Here is a 24,027-nt window from a genome sequence, read left to right on the forward strand (position 1 = left end):
TCAAGATGAACAGTCAAAAATGAGTTATATTTTGGTCTGTTCTTACCCAAAACCAACTGGATCGCTTCAAAAGACATTGATTAAACCACTGGGGTCTGATGGATTACATTTATACTGACTTTATCTACTTTTCTGAGCTTTTGGAGTTCTGGTCACCATTCACTTGCATTGTGTGGACCTACAGAGCTGAGATATTCTTCTAAAAATCTTCGTTTCTGTTCAGCAGAAGAAAAAAGTCATACACATCTGGGATGGCATGAGGGTGAGTAAATGAACTATCCTTTGGCCATTCTCTCAACCAACATCGTCAGGAAGCCACTTGAGAACAGTATGGAACTCATTCAGTGAAATGAAAAAATACAAACACACACAGACACACATCATGTACGAAGCGTATACTCAGAAAGGTCACCATTACTTACTCTTTATTTATGTTGTCCATATATAACACTGAAATGAACGATACCTCCACAAAACAGACATTATTGTTTTCTTTTAACACTGATATCAATGAGCACAGGTACAAGGATACACTAACACAATCCAAAACCAACTACACACTTCATTTCCAAAGTAACCTCGAATCACGCACAGCCATAGCTTGTCCTGCTCTACAAGAGAAACAAAAAACCCTAGTAAGGAAAGTACCACTGCTATAAAAGTGACAAAAACATGTAGTCTATCACTAAGGAAGTGCTTAGCATTTTTTGGAAGTACCATTGTTTTTTGTCATTTTCTAAAGGAGAATAATTTGTGGCTACAAAATCACCAGTAAAAATAGCTGATCTCTGTAAAAAGGACGCAAGAGGACAAGCCTTGGCCGTGGGTAAAAATTCTTTTTTTTTTTTCTTTTTTTTTTTTTTGTCATTTACTTGGAAATATTGTTTAATACAACAACACTGTCCTTTATTACAAATGTACAGAATCCCATCGTTGTCAGAATAATGCCCTGTGCATAAATGCTTCGTCTGTGAAAACTTCAATGATTATTTCAGACTCAATAAATTGACCCAACATTTTGTATCATAGCTGAATCAGAATCACAGTTTCTGAAGTGTTTGGGAAGAATAGTTTGTGATGTACCTATTTATTATTGAAAAAAAGAAGCTGAATATCAATTTCAATATTAACTGCTCTTGGTGTTCACTGCTTTGCTGGATTTATACCCCCCCCCCCCCCATAAAAGGAAGGAAAGAAACATAAGAAAAGAAAAATAAGTTGGCGTCCTGAGTGGGATTTGAACCCAGTCTTTAAATGTAAACACACCCTTTCCTGCAGCGAACAGAAGCGAGAAAAGGCACACATGAGAAAACCACAGAGCTGTAAGCTACAGTACCTACAGAATGAGGGCTGTTTTGGTTATATCAGCTTAATGGGACAAACAGTTCCATACTAACAAGCCTTCCAACTTACTATTTAGCGGTAATTAAAGCCAAATGTCTTGCCTCATAATATGCTAGATGACAACAGAATCCATTTTATTTGACCTACAATTGGCACCAAAGCCTATCAAACCACGATTAGTCTCGGAAAGGCCATTCTCTGAAGTACAACACTTACGAAGGTGCTAAATCAATCCATTACTTTTAATCTAAAAAGTACAAACCCTTTCAAACCCCACAAACATATTGTGGTAAACTTATTTGGTTTGATGGGCAGGGGATAGATGTACTGTTAACTTACATTTGCAGATGCTACAAAGAGAACATGCTACTTAACTAGGCAAATTCGGCAAACTCACTTAACAGCATTCATACCTGCTTATCATCACTGACAAATTTTAAGGAGCATGCACCAAGTTAAAATAATTCACACATGCTTTTTATATATAATGTCACTACTAGTAAGCAGACATGAATGTTTATATTCCATTATAATCCCTCTACGATGGTAGTAAGACAATGTGACATTAGTAATGAGTATCCCCTCAATTCTATTAGAAGGAAGAACTCTGTAGCAGTAAGTTGAAAATTCTGCTTTTGCAGATAGGATAGACAAGGTTGTATTGAAATGCAACTCACACATCTTTCCTGTGGAAAGGTTACACAGAACGAGGCGAATGAGGCCAGGAGAGGTTTTGACATTCTATGAAAATAGACAAAGATTTATGCAACTAGCGTCTCCTTCATCCTCTTTAAGTGTGTGTGAGGGCAAACCAATGGCAATTTCTGAGCAAACACCACATTTCGTCCACAGTTAACATCATTTTCTGTTTAAACTCTGGGCTTGATCCAAACTTTGCTGTTGCCCAGAGCTTGGTAGTGGTAGTTCCTATTGTATAGCTGATTCTGACAGATAAGGGCTTTGTTTTGGTGACAAGGCAAAAACATGTCAGATAAGGTGTCAATAAGGTGGCTTTTGATGTTAAATTGAACATGGAAATGGCCATTGAATCAACCCCTGCAAACTTCGCATCAAACGGCATTTGACATTTCAGACAAAATACAGATTCACACTAGACGACAACAAACATGTAAAAGACATTTGTAAATGTTTGTCCTAATTCTTTTGGTGCAAAGAATGGTTGTTTGTTAGCCAACAGACACACACACACACACACACACACACACACACACACACACACACACACACACACACACACACGCATGCACACGCACAAAAGAAACCTCTTTTGGCTGAAAGGTCATTAGATGGCATTCAAGATTCTGAAAAGTGCACACATGTTTTGTCCATCACAATATTGCTGCTATAATAGCAAATTAACAACATGGCTGCTGTGTACCATTTTAACAAAATTACCAGTTGAACAGAGGCACAATGTTCATTTCACAAACCGCTATTATGATTCATACATATGTCATTGTGATGATTGGTATTTTACATGTATCTAGTGTGTCTTGTCCCACCAGAAATGCACAACACCATACAATACTAAAGACGGATCCACTGAGGAGAACTTTCAGCACGCTACAATGCATTTAAACAGGTACAGTAATTTAACACTACAACTAATCTTTGAACCTTGTATCAATGTGGCTGACATACATACAGAGGCCCAGTGAGTTTGGAAAATAGGAAACTTTACAAACATCATTGTATCCTTTAGAAATGTACGTTTACATACTATAAAACACATGGTATTCTGCAACCACAGTTAACTGGGTCTTTTTTTATTTTTTTATATATATATTATTTAGTCTTCTATCGATAGTAGTACTCACAGCTTTTGGAAAGACATTGTTTCTGTTTAGCTATTATAAGAGAAAAAGTGTTAACAATTACACTGTAAAAATATATGTATGTTTATATACTATATATAGTTGTCTTCTTCATATTTTTTCTCTTTTAAATACAGAATGAATATATTGTGTAGGTCTGGCCATCACGGCAAAGGAATAAAGGCATCGGTAACAATCCCCACATATGCCACGGTCACATGACCCGAGGGTAGTGTGGTTGCTGAATGGGCGGAGTCGGTAACGAAAGCACAGGTCAGTGGCACTTTGTGCATTGAAGAAATAAAAATCTAGTATAAGGCTACATGGGTGTATGCTCGTCTGATACTAGTTGAGTAAGGACATTGTGGTTCAAGAGTTTCCTTCAGGATGGTTGGTATTCGTCTCCCGTAACCCCTCCCATCGCAAAAATGCCCACCCATTTCCCATTGTCCAGTAGGTCTCTTAAGATAATAAGTTAAGAGAGAAAAAATTATCCATTTGCAATTCAGGGGAGACAGTGTTTTGGCCACAACAGAGAACTTGGAAAAAACAGTCAGTACGAAAAGATCCAGTTCCAGACTCTGCTTCCTCTTCCTGTTGAGACTGACGGGGAAAGAGTCAAAGCTCTTCGTTCCACAGTACTGGAGTTGCTTTTTTCTCTTTACATTCCTCAAGGAAGTAATGCTGGTATAAGGAAAACCCTCGATAATCATATTTTACTCTCCTGTCCAAACATGTTTTTTTTCATGTCTTTATTTTTTTTATGGCCAAAGTTTCTTCAAGACTACTAAGTTTTCACAAACACACAGAGAAGTTACAAAATAAATATGCATTACAACCATATCACAGTTCATAATTTCATAAATATTAAATAAATAATAAATAGAGATGAAACTTCTCCTTCAGCTGAAGTTTGAAAATTCATAAAAATAAAATGCGAACAGATACTGATCGAAAGAGATAGATATACAGGTAGATCGATAGATAGAGAGAGATAGAGAGAGAATTTACAAAAACCATATCAAAACATTTGTTAAAAATATTTGCACCTAAAAAATGTTTAAAAACTCTATGTCAAATGAAAAGAAGTTATAAAAATTTGTGGTCGATTTTTCTTTCTTTCCAAATATCGATGTGGCATGTTCCTTGTCACATTTTCATGAACTTTAATAAACAGAAGGGCTGCATTTTTTTCCAGTGTTAATATTTAAATAAGTAAATTCTAATAAATAATACAGTTAAAATTAAATTATAAAAAAATATAAATAAATTACAGTTAGAGTCTGGACAAATTTAGTACAATTTATATATCAGTAACAATCCAACATCCATCTTATGTTGAATTGACTGAAATGAAGTGCAACTCATTAGATATGATTACATTGGGTAAATAGTCCTACAGTGTAAGTACTACAAACAAAATGCTCTTGTATATAGCTTTAAAATAAAATAACAAACCGATGTAATATCTAAAGGGCTGCTTTTTTGAGGCATGTGCAGTGAGATCAAGAAAGCAGTGCTTCAACAGCATGATATTTTAGTGCTGGGATAAGGTTGAACACTTTGTACAACAGACATTTCATTCACTTTCCAATAGGAGAGAGAATGCATTTGTTTGTAGGACATCCTCTCAATTCCCACAGATTTTCCTCCCAAAGCTCTGGTCTTCTTCTGGGAAAAGAAGGAAGGACGAGGAAATACTGTATATCTGTTTTCTTCTTGGGCTTTCCATTAGATTTGCAGATGCCTTGCATTAACCAGAAACCACTTATTATTTGAAACTTTGCATTTGTTGTTTGAAGAAGCAATGTCCTCACAAATTCACCCAAAGCCTTGGCCTCACCTTCTGGATGAAGTTCTGGAGATCTTTTCTTCACTCCCAGCTTCTTCTTCTTTCAGAACATCTTCCATGCAAACTTCTCACTGAATGAACATTAAAACGACAACAATTCTAAATAAAATAAGGTTTATGTCTCTCATCATAAATAAATTGAAGGATTTCCATCTGCTATCTTCCTCCTTCCAATCCAGCAGCTTTTGTGGATTTTGGTCCTTATAGTAATATATATATAACTTATCACAGAATTCTCCCTGGGATGAAGGCTTAAATTGTTGTTCAAAAAAACCTGAATGCCCTTTTTTGTGTAATTTTTATGCTCTTCCCATGGCTCCACACCTCTGTTTCTCTTCCACACCTCTAGGCTGAGTCAGACCTTGATGCCTTTCACTGCCTTGTTGATGGTCTCCAGAAGGGCCTTGTTCTCTGGGTTCTGGTAGCAGTCTTTATTGGTGTACATGTCAGTCAGGGTGCTGACATAGCTCTCAAAATTCTGCTCTGTGATTGGCTCTTGCTGAAATGCAAATTGGAGCTCCAGATTTGTAACAGTTTGTGGACTAGTGTGTCTAATTTATGAGGTATTCCAGATCCGCTAAGTTCTAGCAACTGCTATTTTATGGCTTATGTGTGTGTTTGTGTGTAGTAACTCACCATGTGAGGCAGACGGATGTTGGCGAGGCTGCGTATAAGAGCTTGACTGAGTCCAGACAGCTCCATAAACAGAGCCTCATTCTGTTCTTCAATCATCTTGTTCTCCTGCTCGATGTTATTCAGGTTTTTCTCCATGGATGTGATCTACAGCATTACAGAAACAGACAATTTCATCATTCCATCCTTGTCAGCAACTACTGACATCTATGTTGCTGACATCTGGTTTCCTTCTAGTAATGCATGTTTGCAGCATTTTCAATGTTCTAAACTTCTTTCACAACTTTGTCATCATGGGTCAGTGAGGTTTTCTATTAGTAAAACTGGATCATTCCTCAGTGTTTATGTGATTACAGTCACCATACCATATAGTACCATCTTTTTTTACTTCTGTTTTGGAGAAAATTACTAACAACTATTTTGGTCGGGTCAAAAAAGACCCAGTAGAGTACAATAGATATACAGCACAATTCCCTTTTGATTATAAACATGAACATTGACATGGGCTTGTTTTTCACAATGATTGAACATAAGCTTTTAGAGTTGTCATTTAGAAAGAGCACCACCTATATCAGGGATCGGCAAACTTTTTGACATGGAGTGCCATTTTTTATTTTCCTAGTTAATGGTGTTTACTCGCGTGATTAAGCGAATGTGAAGCACTGCTGGTTCGTGATGTGCGAATGGCTTGCACGCGCTGCATGAGTCTGTTGGGTATACTGCAGTCTCATCACATTTTAACTTTTTGTTTAGTCTCCCATTCAGCTCATGAAAACTTTTTGTGTGATCATGAGGAAGGATTACATCAAGGTGTAGAGTGGAATGCAGGTGTGGAATTTCATCTAAATAAAATAGTCTACTCCTCTCTCGCTGTTGCTGGCGTGCTAGTGATTATTCCTCCGCGTGCCAATGCTGGCATGCGTGCCATAGGTTGCTGACCCCTGACCTATATGTCAATGGTCGTACTATTCTTTTACAGTAGATTTACAGTAAACTCTTCATTTTGAGTGACCCCCCCCCCCCCCCCAGATTCATGGTTTATTGTTTTAAAGAAAGATATTCTAAAACATATTCAATAAAGAGCTGTTTAGGTTGTAGTCCAAAAACCTGTAAGAGAATTCACCATGGGTTCCCTCAGGATTTTCCTATGGGTTTTTATAATGGGGGTTTTTAACTTATGAGTAAAATAAGGTCTGTGGGAAAAATTAATTGACGATACGTGGACGTTTTGTTCTACAATTTATATTACACACTTATATGCCTCAAATGTTAATTTTGAAGCCATACTGAATTTTTTTACTCATAAGCCAAAACCCCATTATAAAAACTCATAGGAAAATCCAGAGGGAACCTATGGCGAATTAGACGTACAAATTGATGTCACGGCTGAACAGCTATATTCTTTTATTTAAAATATATATGTCTGCCTGGCAGAGGAAAAGTAGCAAAAAATAAATAAAAAAAATAAAAAAAAAACACCAGACCTCCACTGAAAAGGCCTCCACACATATTTAGGGATCAGGATATCTTTTGACTTGGGCTAGTAAGTAACTATTTAGCAAGCATTTAGTAAGGCCGTAACCACCCCCTAGCAATACCTAGGTGATGCCCTATTAACCACCCAAAATACCCTGAAACTGAATAAATATAAACAAGTGTAATAAAATGTAATTTTTTTTTATGAAGTAATTTATTTATTTGAGTGTCCAAAAGCATTTTTGCCAAATACAAGATTAAGATTAATTTGTCCCTGTTTTTAAGTCTTAAACTGGTCAAAAATGACCCAAACATCACAGAAGGGGTTTGGAGAAGTACAGTGCACAGTTGCTTACCTGTGTTTGAAGGTTGACCATATCTGCCTCCATTTCGTTGTTGGATTCATTGAGCTCATTGATTTCTTTATTTAATTGCTTGATGTCTTCATCATTGTCTAACACTGTAAAAAGAGAAAGAATTTTTTTTCATCTTCATTTCAGAAGATAGGAAAGGAGAAAAAGGATAGGAGAAAAAGAATGAAGAGAGAGTCTTACCATCACTGGCTTTGAACTTAGTGCTGAGATATTCTTCACCAGGAAACTTGGCTTTCTTCTTATTGAGGGAGGCTCTGGGGCAGCCTGAGAGACTGGGGGCAAACAGAATTCATCATCATCATCGTCATTATCAATACAATTGAAGAATATTTTCTCTTTATTACACAAATTAGGTCAGTTCCCTTAAATTTAAAGTGTAATTCCTGCACCATTAGTGGCACCAAATTGCAAAAATGATTATAATGTTTTGAAACAGGTTTCCCAAACAACATCACCATCTACCATCGTGTGGAAAAAAAAGGAAGTCTCGGTCCAAACGCCATTGGTTAAGCCATAATTAGACATGTTGGACTCTTGAAAAAAACAAAAAACATATCAATGTTTTAAAAGCGACACAGAGCCATAGTATTTGCACATTTTGGAGAAATCAACCTATGAATTGAATTATGAATTGACACTTAAACTTGTCTCTGCACATTAAACTGGGATAGGGGAAATTATTTTAACTAGTGCTAGACACCGATATATTGGCCAGGGCGATTAATCGGCTGATATTTGGCCATTTTGCGATTATTGCATCAGCTGATTACCGTGTTCGCTTGGCCGGTTAACAGAAATATTAACTTTCCTTTGCGTCACTTCCAAAATTTACCAATGGACAGTTAACACTTTGTTTTTGAGTAAATATTGCATAAAATAAGTGTTTGATTCACTTTAGAAATTTGTGTACATCTGATTTGCTGTTGTTAAATTGTATTATGTTTATCAGCATTTAAAATCGACCATCAACCCCTTTAGACATCGGCATCGGCCATTGAAAAACCCGTATCAGTTGACCACTAATTCCAACATGCAAAAAAATTACACTTCACCTTTAACAATAATACTGTTTTAATGTGCAAATCCGTCCCCGTATTATTATTTTTTTCTTAAGTACCTGCGGTGGGTGAGGAAGCTGCCATTGGCGTGTCCCGATCCATCGCACCCAGGTGTGGGGCAGGTGGGACCCTCTGTCTTAAACGCCTTCCAGGAAAATGGTGACCCATTCAGCAAACCCTCCTTCTGCTGCCTGGCCGCCAGCGGGCATCCATACGCACTGCGGTGAGTGGCATACTTTCCACTGATATGACCCAGGCTGTCACAACCTGGCACTGGGCATCTGTGAGAGCAGGAAAGGGGTGGAAAAGATGTTGGTGGAAATAAAACAGATGAATAGTGTTTTGTTAGAGAGTGTGAAAATGACAGATCTGTTGACTGTAAAAGCAATAGCATTCATACTGTCATAAATATCACCTTGCTATTTACTTTGGTTACCATCTGTTTACTCCCTATCTCACTCAAGTCTATTAATTTTTCACTCCATTTTATAAGGAGGTCCATATTTAGATACATACCAACAGTGACTGTGAATAATACAACACATAAAAAAAAAAAAAAAAAAAAAAAAGATTTTTACACATTGGTAACTTGAGTGCTGCCATATGTGGCTGCTCATTGACTGTACTGTAATTGTGTGAATAAAATGCTCCCACATTTGGCAGTCACAAACAAAACAAGTAGACAAAAACCCATACATTGCACTGCAGACGACTTCTTAACAAAAACATGCACAAATGCTTTGTACAAAAAGTGTGTATTTCAATACCCCATGAGCCATCTGTGCTGTAATAAATTGTTCACAGTTACTATTCCTCAGCAGTGCAACTGGGCGTCTTTGTCTTCTTGCTTTTAGAAGTAGTACAATCAATTGAAATAAAAGGCTTTTTAACTATACTAGAATTAGTTCCTCATGCAGTTCTCCATGCACTGATTCATAAGCTCATGGCAAGCGAGGGAGTTATTTGGAAGGTTTCCAAGGTGATATTTAACAAAGCAGAACACAAGCAGTATTTTCAGATGTGGTAGGCTAACATCACAAGTGATTCTAGCCGGAAATGCTAGATGAAATCACAGCTTTCTTCTGGTTGGAGAGGGGTTTTCTAAACTGTATTACGCTGTTGTAAAATGAAGGTGTGGTTTGAGAAACCTATAATCCAACCAAAGGTTTCTTTGTTACCGTATAGTAGCATAAAAGAAAGGGGGAAAAGCCTCAGCTTTCTATGCAGTACGAACTTTAAGAGCTCGGAGTCCTCCTTGTCGTCCTTGATGGGAGTTGTTTTTATTCCACCTTTCTTGGCCCGTGGACACCCAGACAAACTGAAAACAGAGAGTATGCAGCTCATGATCAGAGGAGCCAGCACTATGTCATAAGATGGTCCACCACCTTAATTTAAGAGTCTACTGACCCAAAGCAAAGTAGGAGAAACCAAGCTCAAATACTACAACTAAAAAAACCAAGAAACAGAGGTTAAGCAAACACCATATCCTAACCAGGCGTGATGCAACAAGTTTCTAGCGTCAAGTAATTTTTCTGTCAGAAATGAAAGCGAAATGATGCATAATGTGACAAAAAATCATAGTACTTTATGTTTAATATAGTACAGCTATGTGGAGTGGGATTTGGACCAATGACATTTTTTAACTATGAGTGAGGCATTTGTGTCATGCTTGGTTATGATATGGTGTTGGTGGAGAAGGGAAGACATTAGCAAGCTTACAGAACGGCAGGCAGTAACAAAAGTGCACAAGATCTGGGGTCTGTTCCCTATTCCCTACTCAATAACAGGGATGGGTATTTAATGCAGTGTTGTGTCTAATATACAACTAGCACTAAACTTCTCTGTCCTCTGTGTGTATTGTTGTGTATGTTGGTAGGGTTGTCGAATGGCCCATACCTTCTGTGAGAAGCGTAGTTGCCTGTGATATGCCCTGAACCATCACATCCTAGGGTTGGACATCTGAGAATAAGAAGTCAAAGGTTAAATATGAATGGGTTTGAAGTGGGAGTGTAATACCAATTTGCCAAAACTACAAGGTGAAGTGTGCAAATTCTGTGGCATTAGAGGCACCAAAGGGAATTGCAAAAATAATGATGGTTTTCAAACAAGTTTCCCAAACACTCTTTGGAAAGTACCTTTAGAGAGTCTTTATTTTAATACAGTTTTCCTCTAAATTTCAGTTTAGTTTTAGTTATTTTTGTTAATGGTTTTGCTAGGTACAGTTTAGTTTTTATTTTTTGTACACATTTCTATTTCATTTCTATATATTTTAGTTTCAGTTTTAGTTTTAGTATAGTTTAGGAATTAACAGAATACTTCCAGAGTTACCCAAAAATGAAGCAAAGACAAAGCAGTCAAACCTTTTTTCCTCTATTCATCTACACATAGTCTACAGTCACTTTGCACATCTCTCTCAGCATTTCCTTTACACTGAGTTTCCATTTGCATTTTTAGCGCAATCCTGGAATTAATTTGTGCAGTCCTTGGGGTCGAAGGCAGCATTAAAATTTTGAACGCTGCCGAATCACACGGACTAGTGGACATGCCAGTCAAACAAACAAATTTACAAGTGCGTTTTTGCGTTTCTTATTTTCATATGAACCTGTCACCCAAACCTCAATCTTTGGAAACACGAGGCCAGAGTCTGTTGCTTGCCAAGATGAGAGCTACTAGCACAGTCTTCATCATTATTGATGGTACTTTTCCTTTCTGCATCTTTAGCCATGAATCATTTGTATTCCTTGCGATAGTTGCTTTGCCAATGCAATTCAGGTTTGTGTGATTTTTTTCCCTTTAATTTTTACATCACAAATCGTATGAATGTACGTGAGAATGCATTTGCTTTTTCAAGTTTCATAATTAAACTCAATAATTAAACTTGCTTGTTTTGATTATTGGGGGGAAGGGGGAGGGGGGGGGGTTCCTCCCCCCATCTCCCCGGAATCTACGCCCTGCCGCGCTGCCATTATACTCCTTGAATGTGGACCTCTTCCGGTATAAGCCACCTCCAGCCATTTCAGCGATACAAAAATACAAATTGATACTGCTTTATATTGCAGCCTGGTAATACATGTGATCGTATTATTATCATTTATTATTATTTTCATAAACACATTAGTATAATAAATATTAGTATATAAATAAAGGCATCATCGGAGGTTATATGAATTGAGGTTTACATGGAAACATGAAAATACTGCATCGTCACGCTCTCGGTAAAGTAAGTCTCTTCAATACAACACAGCAACAAGTGAATGATTTACTTACTCTTCTACTATAAATGCTGACGTTAGAAAATTATCGGACACTAGTATATTATTCTGCTGTACATCCTGTGGTTGTGTGATAGTTTATAAGCTTATATCACTAAATTCTGGTATTATTATCCTTCCAGTTATTTACATTGCAGTCAATGACAGCGCAACTTTGTCACACTTGCCGGAAATACAGCTGCTGCTTACTTCCACGTTGCAAAATATGGTGAATAAAGGCAGCACGAAAGTAATCCATATGACTCCAGTGGTTAATCCATGTCTTCAGAAGTGATATGATAGGTGTGGCTGAGAAACAGATCAATATTTAAGTCCTTTTTTACTATAAATTCTCCTCGCAGCCCAGTAGGTGGCGATATGAATAAATAATGCGAATCACCAAAAACAAAAGAAGAAGAATGTAGAAGTGAAAGTGAAAGGGGAGATTTATATTAAAAAATATATATTTTTCTCACCCACACTTATCATATCGCTTCTGAAGACATGGATTTAACCACTGGAGTCTGGTGGATTGTGTTTATCATGACTTTATCTCCTTTTTGGAGCTTCAAAGGCCTGATCAACATTCACTTGCATTGTATGAACCTACAGAGGTGAGATATTCTGCTTTGTTTGTGTTCTGCAGAAGAAAGAAAGTCATACACATCTGGGATGGCATGAGGGTGATTAAATGATGAGAGAATTTTCATTTTTTGGTGAACTATCCCTTTAATACTGTAACAAAATACACCAACATTATGTTCATTATCATGGGAATGGTGTCACTTAATCAAAAAGAAAGGAAAGGGCACAGAAAAAATGAAAGAGTTAAAAGCAGACATGCAATCGAGACCCAAAAGAGCAAGAACGAGAAGAGCAAGAACAGATGTAGAGCAGACATACTTGAGTTCAGTTGTGTGTGCTGCCATGAGGGACCGAAGACTCTTATCAGCGAGAGGACACCCAGACAAGCTAAAAACATTGAAAAGAGACAAAGGAAAGAAAAGAGAGGGGGAGAAGATAAAGTGAAAGTACCCAGAATGTCCCGAGTCAGTACAAAAGACAGAACAGGGAAGTGTTAAGCAAAAAGAGAAGCAGAAACAGATGAAACCTGCACAACATGGCCAAAAATATGTGGACACCCGAACACCAAACACAGTTTAAGCATGAATCAAACTAAATTTTGTTATATTTTTTTGAAAACAAGAAATTTTCTTAAGTAATTTAGCTTCTTAAGTAAATGTATTTTGTTTTAAGGATGTTTAGATATTTTAACTGGAAAACAAGACAAAACTACTAAGGAAATGATTTTTTTGCAGTGAAAGGGGTGTCCACATACATCTAGCCATGTATTATACATAATGTCTTGTTTTATTTGATATTTCCCCTCTGTAACCCTAGCTGCAGAAATTGTGCTAAAGCAAACACTGTGTACCTGCGATGGGATGCATAGTTTCCAGTGATGTGTCCACTGCCGTCACACCCAGGAGTGGGACACCTGCATCAAGAGGACAAAATGAAAACCTGACTGAGTGAAATAATTCCATTCTCCTGAATTTCAATAATGTAAACAGGAACAAATGCAAAATTCTTGGGAGATCATGTGACTTACAGCAGGAGCTCTTTCTTGGTGTCCTTGGGCTGGAACCTGACCTTGAAGCTCGGGGTTGTGACCTCTCCAGGGTAATTCCTGTCTTCAAGGGTGTCCTGCATAATGTCGCAGTCCTCGGGGTCAGACGAGGCAAATGACTGAGCGCTGTGGTCCATCTGTGCAGCAGTACACAACAATACTGTATACTACACCAGCAACACATGACATTTGTCTATCTGCTGTAAAGGTGTCAGATAAATGTGTAATTGCTCAAATAAACTTAAGTTTAACCTAGTGGTTCTCAACTTGTGGGCTGCAACCCAAAAATGGGCCACAGATCTGTTCTGATATGGTATGGGCAGCAGGGAAAAACATAAATGCAAAAAATATAATGCAACTAACCATATAATTCTGCATAGTAAGGATAGCAAAATAAATAGGCTTACCAACTTTTAAAAGGAAGGAGAAAAGCTTGTTTTGAGTGACCCATCTATACAAACACAATAACATTGACTCAACAAATGCCATGAGTTGGGGGCGGGACTATCTCTTTGTTTGACCAACAGCAGATGGGGGGCATATTCAGAAAGCTGTTTGGAAAACAAAGAGTATTTCTGCAATTCCGTTTGGTGGCTCTAGTGGTGCAGAAATTACATACTACAGCTTTAAGTACATTTTCTGCATTAGGTTGCCAATTGGTGTCCAATGTAAAATGTGGGTCCTGAATCAAAACCAGTTGAGAAACCACTGGTTTAAACTACTCTATAGGTGTAGTTTATTAGTCCATTAATTCTGTGCCCTCCCTTCTGGCTTCATTTAAATGACTAAGGAAGTGGTAAATGGTTCTACCTCTTCTAGCTCCTCCTCTCTCTGCCGATTGGGTTTGGTGTAGTCCAGAGGGCCCTCCCACTCCTCTTGTTTGTAGGTGTGTAAAGAGTGGGGAGAGATGCTGTTGTTGCCATGGTGAAGAGATGACGACGAAGATGAAGATGATGAAGACAGATCAGGGGAGCGCACTTCAGAACTGGTGCAAGACACGCCCAATTCTTTCTTTACTGGCTTCTTCATGCTCAAGTCCAAGGTGCCATTCTCATCTACTTCTATTTCCATACTCTACAACAGAAAGAAACAAAATATGGTAAATGATTTTTATTAAGATAAGAATACATATTATTACAGGATTTAAATCTAGATTTTTCATTTTTTGAAGAAAATGTAAGAGATGCTGCCTGTCCAAAACTTGCCAACACGATGCTAGGGTGTTGTGGGTTATTGCCAGGGTTTTGATATGTGGATGCTACGTTGTATTAGGTGGTTGCTAGGTGGATGCTTACTGACCCAAAGAAGCCAGATCTATATATCTATGATATTTTGGACCTTAAATATGGCTAGAGTCCCTCCTTCAATTAGTTTTTCTACTTTTTATCTACATTTTATCATCTGCCTAGCATAAGTTTGATCACATAGAAAAGTAATAGCACAACTCTACTCAACAAGTTGCACTACTTGGGGTATCGCCCCTTTTACTGGAGCCCTAATATTCAGAATAAATCATAAGTGCAGGGCCGTATCTAATGGAGTGAAAGGTGGTAAAGACTCTAGGGGCCCACTGATCCAGGGGGGCCCATAACAAATTTTAAAATGTATCTTTTTAATATGAAAGGGGCCCAAACCAATATACAGTCAAGGGGCCCAGAATTCCTTTGCTATGGCCCTGCATAAGTGTGAACCATATACTGATCTGGGAAATAATGTTTCCTATTCAAAACAAGAGACTTTTGATGCATGTTGAAGTGAAAGTTTTTCCTCATCAGCAATCTATGATCAATCACTACTTCCACTTTCACTTTCTCATTCTTCTTCTTTTGTTTTTGGCAATTCACATTCTTTGTGTATATCACCACCTACTGGGCTGGGAGTAGAATTTATAGTAAAAAAAGGACTTAAATATTAATCTGTTTCTCACCCACACCTATCATATTGCTTCTGAAGATATGGATTTAACCACTGGAGTCGGATAATGGATTACTTTAATTCACCTTTATGTGCTTTTTTGACTTTCAAAGTTTTGGTACCCAATTACTTGCATTGTGAGGACCTACAGAGCTGAGATATTCTTCTAAAAATCTTCGTTTGTGTTAAACAGAAGATAGAAAGTCATACACATCTGGGATGTCATGGGGGTGAGTAAATGATGAGTGAATTTTCATTTTTGGGTGAACTATCCCTTTAATATTAAAATAAGTATGTGCTGTATGCATATGTATGTGTGTTTGTGTGTGTATGTATGCATATAGAGTTGGAGATCCCAAAGCAGTCCCAGCCTGATTAGTGTTGAGCCACTGGGCATTTCTGCCCATTAATCTTTCCCTTTTATCCCCTTCTGCTAAAAACATGTCAGGAAATCGAAAAATGATGAAGTAGTCACTCCCTGGGCTGAGGAGAAAGCTTTTAAAAAAAATCACAATATCGAGGACAGAGCTTCTCCAATTACAGTATAGATCCCAGAGTTCTCTGATGGAGAGGGCGAATGGATAGTATTATTGGATGTAAAAGGGACAAGGAAGGCAAAGAAAGAAAAAGGGAAGGGAAATAGAGGGAATAAGAAAAAGAGATGCTCTCATTAGCATTAGCTATGGACATACTGAATAAAAGAATATGGCACACCTGGTCCTGTCCAATCCAGAGAGATCACTCTCAACTTAATAAAATAACAACATGAAGAGGAGACAGGAATAAAACGAATGGAGGGACAGATGAAAGGAAGGGCAGATGACGCAATGAGATCTCAACAGCAAGCAGTCTCCAGTCACAGTTATGCTACAATATTTACATCAGACTGCCAGATATAAAGACAGATACACACAGATGCTATTTTGCTGCCATGAATTGATGCTATGTAGTTTCATTTTATCTTAATTTGCCACAATTTTGTATTTACAGGGACTGTAAACCTGCGATGCAGGCTGGACTGTAAGCCATATTTCTCATATAAGAATTCCAGTTTAAACAAATATGGTGTATGTTTTCTGCTCTGCAGCCCAGAAAATTAAATGTTTTGTTTCCTTTTTATTTAAGCACTATATAAAAAACAAGCTTAAACCAGCCAAAGCCAGTGTGCTGGTCTTAGTTGGTCTCAAAGCCACACCAACCTGGTGCCAGCTAGTCTTCCAGCTTGATTAGCTAACAAGCTAATAATGTTTGCAGCTTTATCAAGATGTGTCATCTGTACCTTTTCTTGGTGTCTGATGCTGAGGTTTTCTGGTCTCTCCCAGCAGCGTGTGGACAGATTGAGGATCGCAGTGGCAGCCATGTGGGCGGCTTCAGCGTCGTGGGAGTAATCGTAACTGCAGGAGGAGCTCTTTCCATAACCAGCATGCATGCTGGGACTTGGCGGGGAGGCTCTGGGGAGTGGAGGTTTGGCTGTGGGCAAAATTGACGGTAGTTACGGTAGTTAATATACACACAAAAAAAGAATATATATATATACAAATCAGTAAGAATATATATATATATATATATATATATATATATATATATATATATATATATATATATATATACTGTACATTATATATTTAAATCAAATATAACAAGACTTTATATTCTGTGTATTCTCAATGGAAATGTTGATCCATCTATTGAAGCAAAGTCTACCAAACTCAATTTCCACTAACCTGCCTGTACAGCAACGGATCTTGAACCTGAACGTTTAGCAATACTATTTACATAATAGGCCATTTACACAGATATCTGCACTGCAAAGATTGCATGATACATAACATTTATAAACCGTGACTAATCCTGCTCACATTTGAAGGCTTTGGGTGAAGTTTCGCTGGTGTGCATTTTTGGGGCGAGCATGTGCTTGCCGAACACCTGCACATCAAAGCTTGCATAATCAAAGGACACCTTGGAGTACTTCTCCAGTTCCTTGGCCAGATTAGCGCGTGGCGTGGCTGGGACGAGGCTGGGCCTGTAGCTGCCGGGCGGAGGAATCTCCAACTGCTTCACAAAACACATGGGCCTGAAGGGAGAAGAGAGAGAGTTCTGTCATTTTATCTCTACAAAAGAATCAATATCCCTGGAGTAATAATAAAAAAGAAGCATAAAAGGAAAAGTGTAAGTAAGCATAAAAGATCAAGAGTGAAATAGTGGGCTGGAATTAGACAGCAGAAAAGAAGTGGAATTGAAAGACTGTCAATGACACAGAGATACCGAGAGAAAGAAAAAGGAAGGAAGAGTCCCCCAGATAAATAGCTGTTATAGAGTAAATGCAGGAGTGAGTGGGAGAGAGAGAGAGAGAGAGAGAGAGAGAGAGAGGCTTATAGCAGGGTGACTGCAGGAGAACAGAAACAGGATTAAATGGTGTTTTATCAGTACCAAGCACATTAGCATATCATCTACCATGGAAATGAAGCCTTAAAGGAATAGTTCACCCCAAAACGAAGTTTCTGTCATTATGTACTCACTTTTATGTCGTTCTAAACCCGTATGCCTTTCTTTCTTCTGTGGAACACAGAAGTAAAAGAAAGAAAAAGTGCGGTTACTCACCTCAATCCGGGTGGCAGAGAACAAGTCTCAGTTGCCTCACCTTCTGAGACCGTCAATTCGCACATCTTATCACGTAGCTTGCTGTGCATGACACCGCGGAGACTCACAGCATGTGGAGGCTCATGCTGCTCTCTGCGATCCACACACAACTTACCACATGCCCCATTGAGGGCGAGAACCACTTAATCGCGACCACAAGGAGGTTACCCCATGTTAAACCTGGTGTGACGTCCTGAAGCACTATTTTTGAAAGGTGAATGAGATTTGAGTTATGGGGAAGATTATCAGTGAATACTGACATACATTTCAGTCTGTTCCTCAAACAAACCTACTGTATGGCTTCAGAAGTCTTGGAATAGAGGGAATATGTTTTATGGACAACTTTTATGGTACTTTTTATTTTTGGAGATTGACAGCTCCTCGTCACCATTCACTTTCATTGTATGGAAAAAAGCAGTGACAACATTCTGCTAAAGTATTTCTTTTGTGTTCCACAGGAGACAGAAAATCATACAGATTTAAAACACATGAGGTTGAGTATCTAATGAAAGAATTGTCATTTTGGGGCAAACTGTTCCTTTAAAAACCTTTTCCTGGAGAACCATGAGCCCTGGCAGTCCTTTGCCTGTTGAAACTCTGAAAAGACAAAGAATGCTTGCACGTGGGAGGCCATGTCATTAAGGATCATGACACCGTGTTCAGTATTTAACATCGTTAACGGATTTCAGTCGTAAACCAGGCGCAGTTAGCAGGATAAAACCCGAACTCACACACCTACACGTTATCGTCTGTGTGACAACGGCATGTAAAGTATATTAGCCTCTGTTTCCTGTCTCTTCATTAGTCAGCGCATCTCATTAGCAGGGTGGCATGCGAAGCCGTCAAAGGTCTCTCTGGTGACTTCTCATTGTCGGCGTCTTCCCTTAATGGGCTTTCTCGGTGCACTGACGCTCATTTAAATTAGAATAACACTAATAAGAGAGGACTGCTTATTATTTTCATAATCCGCATTGCTTTGTCTGACCACGGACATGCTTCCTGAAAGAAAGTAATTATTTTTTCAATACTTCATGCCCTGTAAGTCCCATAATTAGCTAATCAGTGGCATAATTAGACTAGAAGGTTTGAGGCCCGAGCCCAGCTTGAAATAGCAGGCTATGCTCTATTAGAAGGGCAAAGGAAAGGGAGGGCGGATGTTCTGCAATGCCTGACCAATCGTGCTGTGGTAAATGAGTTCCCTCCTGCGGTGATTGACAGCTGTGCTTACAAACAGCAGCTGGTGCATTTGATGGACACATACTGCTGACATAGTGGTTGAAGGACAGGAGAAGACAGAACACTGGGTAGGTTTGCTGTTACTGGGAAAATATGATGATGTTTTCAGTTTGGGTTGTTTTGGTTGGTTTTGTGTTTACCTGAGTACACGGTCAGAGTTAGGGCTGCCTTTGAGATGTTCACCCATGGCCTGAGACAGGTGTTGCTTGTCGAGACTTTTGGAGAGCTTTTCGGCAGCAGCGATGGGACATCCTGACAAACTGATAAGTGAAAGTGAAAGAGTCAGTAAAGGAAAAACTCTAGAAATATGAGTAACCAAATGTACCCACAAAGGTAGTAAAAGATAAAAAAAGAATGTATCTTATTTTACACGTAAAAATGCCAAAAGTTTAAATAAATGGTTTTGTTAGTCCAATAAGAACTAGATAGGAAAAGGTTGTCTTGATAAACTTTGATGTTGGCTTGACAAAGCCTTGTCTGAAAGTTTCAACTAGATTTAGAAGTTTGATGGTTCACAGACATTACAGTAAAACAAAAAAAGCTAGCTAGCTAGATACAGTAGATAGTCAGACAAATAAATACATACAGAGAGAGAGAGAGAGAGAGAGAGAGAGAGAGAGAGAGAGAGACTTAAACACTGATATATATAGAACTGGATTGCTTATGACGTTATATCAGTGAAGCCACTGCGCCGCCATATTGCTATGCCCAAACATTCCAATGTCCCTATTGACTTAATAGGAAATCATCTAATTTCAGAGTAAACTTTAGTCATTCAATCACCGATTTTATATCTGAAATTTGCATGAACATCCGTACAACGCAAATGTCCTACATATGTAATTATTTATTTATTTAAAGTCTGGAATTTTTCCTGTTTCTTGAAAGCCTGAGTGAGTTATGTATATCTATATCAAACAGTATCCACCTCTAACAAACTTCATCAGCGAATAGATCAGCTGAATGTAAACAAGTTCACTGAAACTAAGGTAAGATAGAAACAGACGTTTTCTGACTTATTTATTGTGAACATTGAAGTGTTTGTTCAGAGTTATGTTTTTATCAAAAAGTGCCTTATTCTCACGTTCACTTGAATAAGAGCGTGCACTCTCTCTCCCTCTATCACGCGCACAGCAGGCGCTGAGATTGAGGGAGACACGCAAAGCAAAGTTGGTTAAAATTAAACTGATACGGGTTCGACTGGAGGACAATGAATTAGGGCTGCAACTAATGATTATTTTGATAATTGATTAATCTAACAATTATTCTAACGATTATTCAACTATTTGGCGATTATTGCAACGATTAATCATTAGCTCTTAACCGGTTATTTAGTTTGTGCCCCGACTTAAAAGGTTGTATTAAATGTAAATTTTGTCTTAAACAATAAAGAGGACAAAATCATCTTTTAAAAATACCTCTAATTGACATTCACTGAATTAAAGGGAAAAAATACTTTATATTAAGTTTAATTCAGTAAAGAAATTCACTGCAAAAAAAATCCTATTTTTATCAAGTGTTTTTGTCTTGTTTTCCTTTTAAAATAGTCTAAAAATCATTAAAACCATATATATTCTTACTGATTTTTTTTTGTGTGTGTTTATAAGTCTAAATATCTTATATGCTGCTTCTCTAGTGAATGCATCTTTTTTAAAGGATTTTTAGATATTTTAAAATATTTGTATTTTTAATATTATATTCAACATTCTCAGATAACAGTTTTTTCTTCTGCAGTATAGCTGCTAAAGTAAATGTATGTTGTTTTAAAGGAGTTTTAGATATGTATATTGGAAAACAAACCAAAACAAAAACAAATCAAAAATGTATTTTGTTTCAGCATGTAATGGGGTGAAGACTACCCTCTCTCACCTTTTTGTTCACTTCAATCCATCTTTAACTCACAAAAAAACAAACTCTCTCTTATTAATAAAGCTGCGTACTGGCAATTTTATTCACGATAAGAAACACAGTGACACATATATTATGATTCAATAAGTTGCGAGCCATCACGTTATAATCAAGCTGCAGCAAGCGTGCACACTGGAGGGATGAGCATCCCCGCGACACAGTGTGCATCAGTCGGGTGCAGTTTCAATCTCTCCACCTTAGATCAGGATATTCGCGCAACTCATAGAAGAGGCGCTGACCGAACAGAGAAATGCCATTTTCTGAGTTTGTAGTTATTTACATGACCTGCTTCCATATTATTTGAACTTTAATAAAGCTATAACGCATTAAATATAACTGCATTAAAGATTCCTTTAAAGAGCTCCGGCTCTGCTTATTCTACAACGGAAGTGTTTCTGTATTTACTTATTTTGTATTTTTGCATTATAATTCCCTCATACTTTTCGATCTACATCACCTGAAGCTGTGAAAGTTTAGAGTGCATCTGGACTGTGAGCTGTGTAATACTTCCTCTCCTCGAAAATGTTTGTTGACAATAAAAAAATTGTTGACAAAAATGTTAGTTGTCGAATAGTCGTTTGATCTCATTTAATGTAACATGAGATCACATTAAACTCTAATGATGACACGCGAGAGCAGCACTGCAGCTTACACCTGACTAATCGTTTCAGCCCTACAATGAATTAAACTGACTATAGAGAGCACTTTAATGTGAAAACAAGCAAATCCCGGGCATTTAAGGCAATTTAGAAATCCCGGTCTGACTTTTTTAAAGTCCCTTTCGGGGTTATGGACGTATTGTCACCCTAAACAAGCAGATATTACAGCTTTTCCTACTTAAATTACAACTTGTGGACAATTTTCCCGCTTCTTTTGGTGATTGTTGTGCTGCTCTGATAGACTGAACACCGGGGCCATGAATATTATCCTTAACAAGCTAATTAAACATTAAACATGATTATCACTAGAGGGCGAAATGCAACTGGCATATCCGCAGGTCGGAGACTGTGAAACGGGTGTGTTTTTGCCTGTCAGTCATTGAGGCTCTATGGCAATTTGGGCATACTAAGATGGCCGCTCGAACACTTCCGGTGGCGTCAACTACTGCTGGCAGTTTAATGTTGCATCAGCAATCCAGTTCTATAGTTATATATCAGTGGACTTAAAGCAGATTAAAGACCTTTTGTGGGTTTGTTTACATTAGAATTTGTTTTTGACAGTTGGAGTTAATTAATGAGCGTTCCGAGTTAATGAATTAATGATGAACGTTTTGAATTCATGAGTGTTCCGTTGGCCCGTTTAAACATTCCGTCAATATAAGTCTATGGGATTTTTCAGATTTCGATCATCTGCTGTGTGAAAACTGTAAGTTCGATCAGTTAGAAAAGACAAAGCACAATTTTCCAGAACAGTCTAAAGGTCTGTACCAAGTTTGGTTGATGCAACTTGAAAGCTCTAGGAGGAGTTAGAAATTTTGATCTTAGTTCAGGAATAATAATAATAATAATAAAAAGAACCTAAATCAAGTTTGAAGAATAAAAGTGTTTTGTTGTCAAGCCAACATAATTAGCTAAAAGGTGCACTAAGTAATATTTACCACTTAAAATGTTTTACATCTAAAGAAGTTATAAGTAGCCTACTTTTGAAGTGCTATGGAAGATACTTTTACTTTGGAAGATAAGAATGTTATTTTTATGACAAACCCTTATATAAGAATTTTTTTTCTTTTTTATTATCAACTTATTTATTATTTTAGGTAAATACTATATTCATAAATGTAGATGGTCAAAGAAGACAACAAAGTTTGCAGAGTTCATGTTTGAACTTTGTCCATAGGTTGAACCATTGGAGGACGTGAGGTAAAAAAAGACATAGGCAAAAAACACTCTAGACTTTCTTTCTCCTTTCTCCCCTGTCTTTCTCACACTTGCTGTGTGAACTGTTGTGATAATAAACCTCACATGGGGCAAAGTCATATCAGTGTCTTAAAAAAAAACTTGCTTTATTCTACATCAAGGTGACCCTTCATGGTGTCTGCCATGTTGAAATCACATGACCATTCGAATACTACTCACTTTATCCTGGTATCCCCAGTATTACTGGACAATTTCAGTTAAATCAATTAATTACTGATGAAAGAAATGCCTGTAAATAGGGTATTTCCACAATGGCATGGTAACCCAAAACTTTTACTTTTGCTTGAAGCTAGATCCACACCACTAGGCATCAGTATAAAGTCCAAGATTACCCATTGAAACAAACAAAAAATGTTTCACTGCATCTTTATTTTAAAAACAATAGAAGTCAGTGGGAGATTCCCACCATGCTATGTGTGTGTATTTGTGTCAAAGAAGGCTCTATACCTGCGGTGTGTGTTGCGGTTGCTGTTGACGTGACCCTGACCAGTGCATCCTGGCGTTGGACACTTTAGGACGTTCTCATGCATGGCCAAGACTGCGAATTAACCAATCACAGTGGAAAGAGGAAAAGTAGTCAGCCAATGTATTGACTCAAGGGCTACAAAAAACAAACTCAAGCAGAATTGATTTAAACTGAGAAATAAGTGACAGGTTTACAAATAGAAAAACTATCCTTCTGAAGAACATGTTAAAGTGATGGCTTGTCTTTTTAGGAGCAGATTATGACACTCAACAATGTGTCTTAGTCACAGTGGCAGATGCTGCAGTTGCTGTGGTTTGATGTTGACTCACTCTCTGGAGGGATCCGATCTTTGTGTGGGCAGCCTGACAGACTGCGATGGTGGGGATAGAGTCCAGTCACGTGACCTGTTCCATCACACCCGGGGGTTGGGCATTTGATCTCTCTCTTCTCTGATCTAGAACTCTCTGTGGGCAGCAGAACACCTGTCAGTCAAA

At 37.9% G+C, this 24,027-nt stretch overlaps 1 protein-coding gene across 5 annotated transcripts in view; it reads right to left on the reverse strand.

The window, feature by feature from the left end:
* Nucleotides 1-408: 408 nt before the first annotated feature.
* The window catches only part of LOC127420367 (myelin transcription factor 1-like), a 45,127-nt gene continuing 21,508 nt past the window's right edge, over nucleotides 409-24,027 (reverse strand). For 4 of the 5 annotated variants that reach the window (XM_051662593.1, XM_051662592.1, XM_051662590.1 and 1 more), the window contains 16 exons: nucleotides 23,863-23,997; nucleotides 23,515-23,605; nucleotides 19,384-19,503; nucleotides 17,227-17,441; nucleotides 16,647-16,837; nucleotides 14,264-14,527; nucleotides 13,436-13,590; nucleotides 13,259-13,321; nucleotides 12,727-12,795; nucleotides 10,469-10,531; nucleotides 9,807-9,890; nucleotides 8,632-8,853; nucleotides 7,695-7,786; nucleotides 7,497-7,600; nucleotides 5,668-5,811; nucleotides 409-5,530 (listed from right to left, as the gene is read on the reverse strand). In XM_051662593.1, coding sequence (XP_051518553.1) covers nucleotides 5,387-5,530; nucleotides 5,668-5,811; nucleotides 7,497-7,600; nucleotides 7,695-7,786; nucleotides 8,632-8,853; nucleotides 9,807-9,890; nucleotides 10,469-10,531; nucleotides 12,727-12,795; nucleotides 13,259-13,321; nucleotides 13,436-13,590; nucleotides 14,264-14,527; nucleotides 16,647-16,837; nucleotides 17,227-17,441; nucleotides 19,384-19,503; nucleotides 23,515-23,605; nucleotides 23,863-23,997 — 2,156 coding nt within the window. In that variant the 3' untranslated portion in view covers nucleotides 409-5,386. The remainder of the gene's footprint in view (nucleotides 5,531-5,667; nucleotides 5,812-7,496; nucleotides 7,601-7,694; nucleotides 7,787-8,631; nucleotides 8,854-9,806; nucleotides 9,891-10,468; nucleotides 10,532-12,726; nucleotides 12,796-13,258; nucleotides 13,322-13,435; nucleotides 13,591-14,263; nucleotides 14,528-16,646; nucleotides 16,838-17,226; nucleotides 17,442-19,383; nucleotides 19,504-23,514; nucleotides 23,606-23,862; nucleotides 23,998-24,027) is intronic. The other variant, XM_051662594.1, reaches the window with a different exon arrangement.

The sequence above is a fragment of the Myxocyprinus asiaticus genome, chromosome 29 (assembly GCF_019703515.2).
Source record: "Myxocyprinus asiaticus isolate MX2 ecotype Aquarium Trade chromosome 29, UBuf_Myxa_2, whole genome shotgun sequence".
Classification (NCBI taxonomy): domain Eukaryota; kingdom Metazoa; phylum Chordata; class Actinopteri; order Cypriniformes; family Catostomidae; genus Myxocyprinus; species Myxocyprinus asiaticus.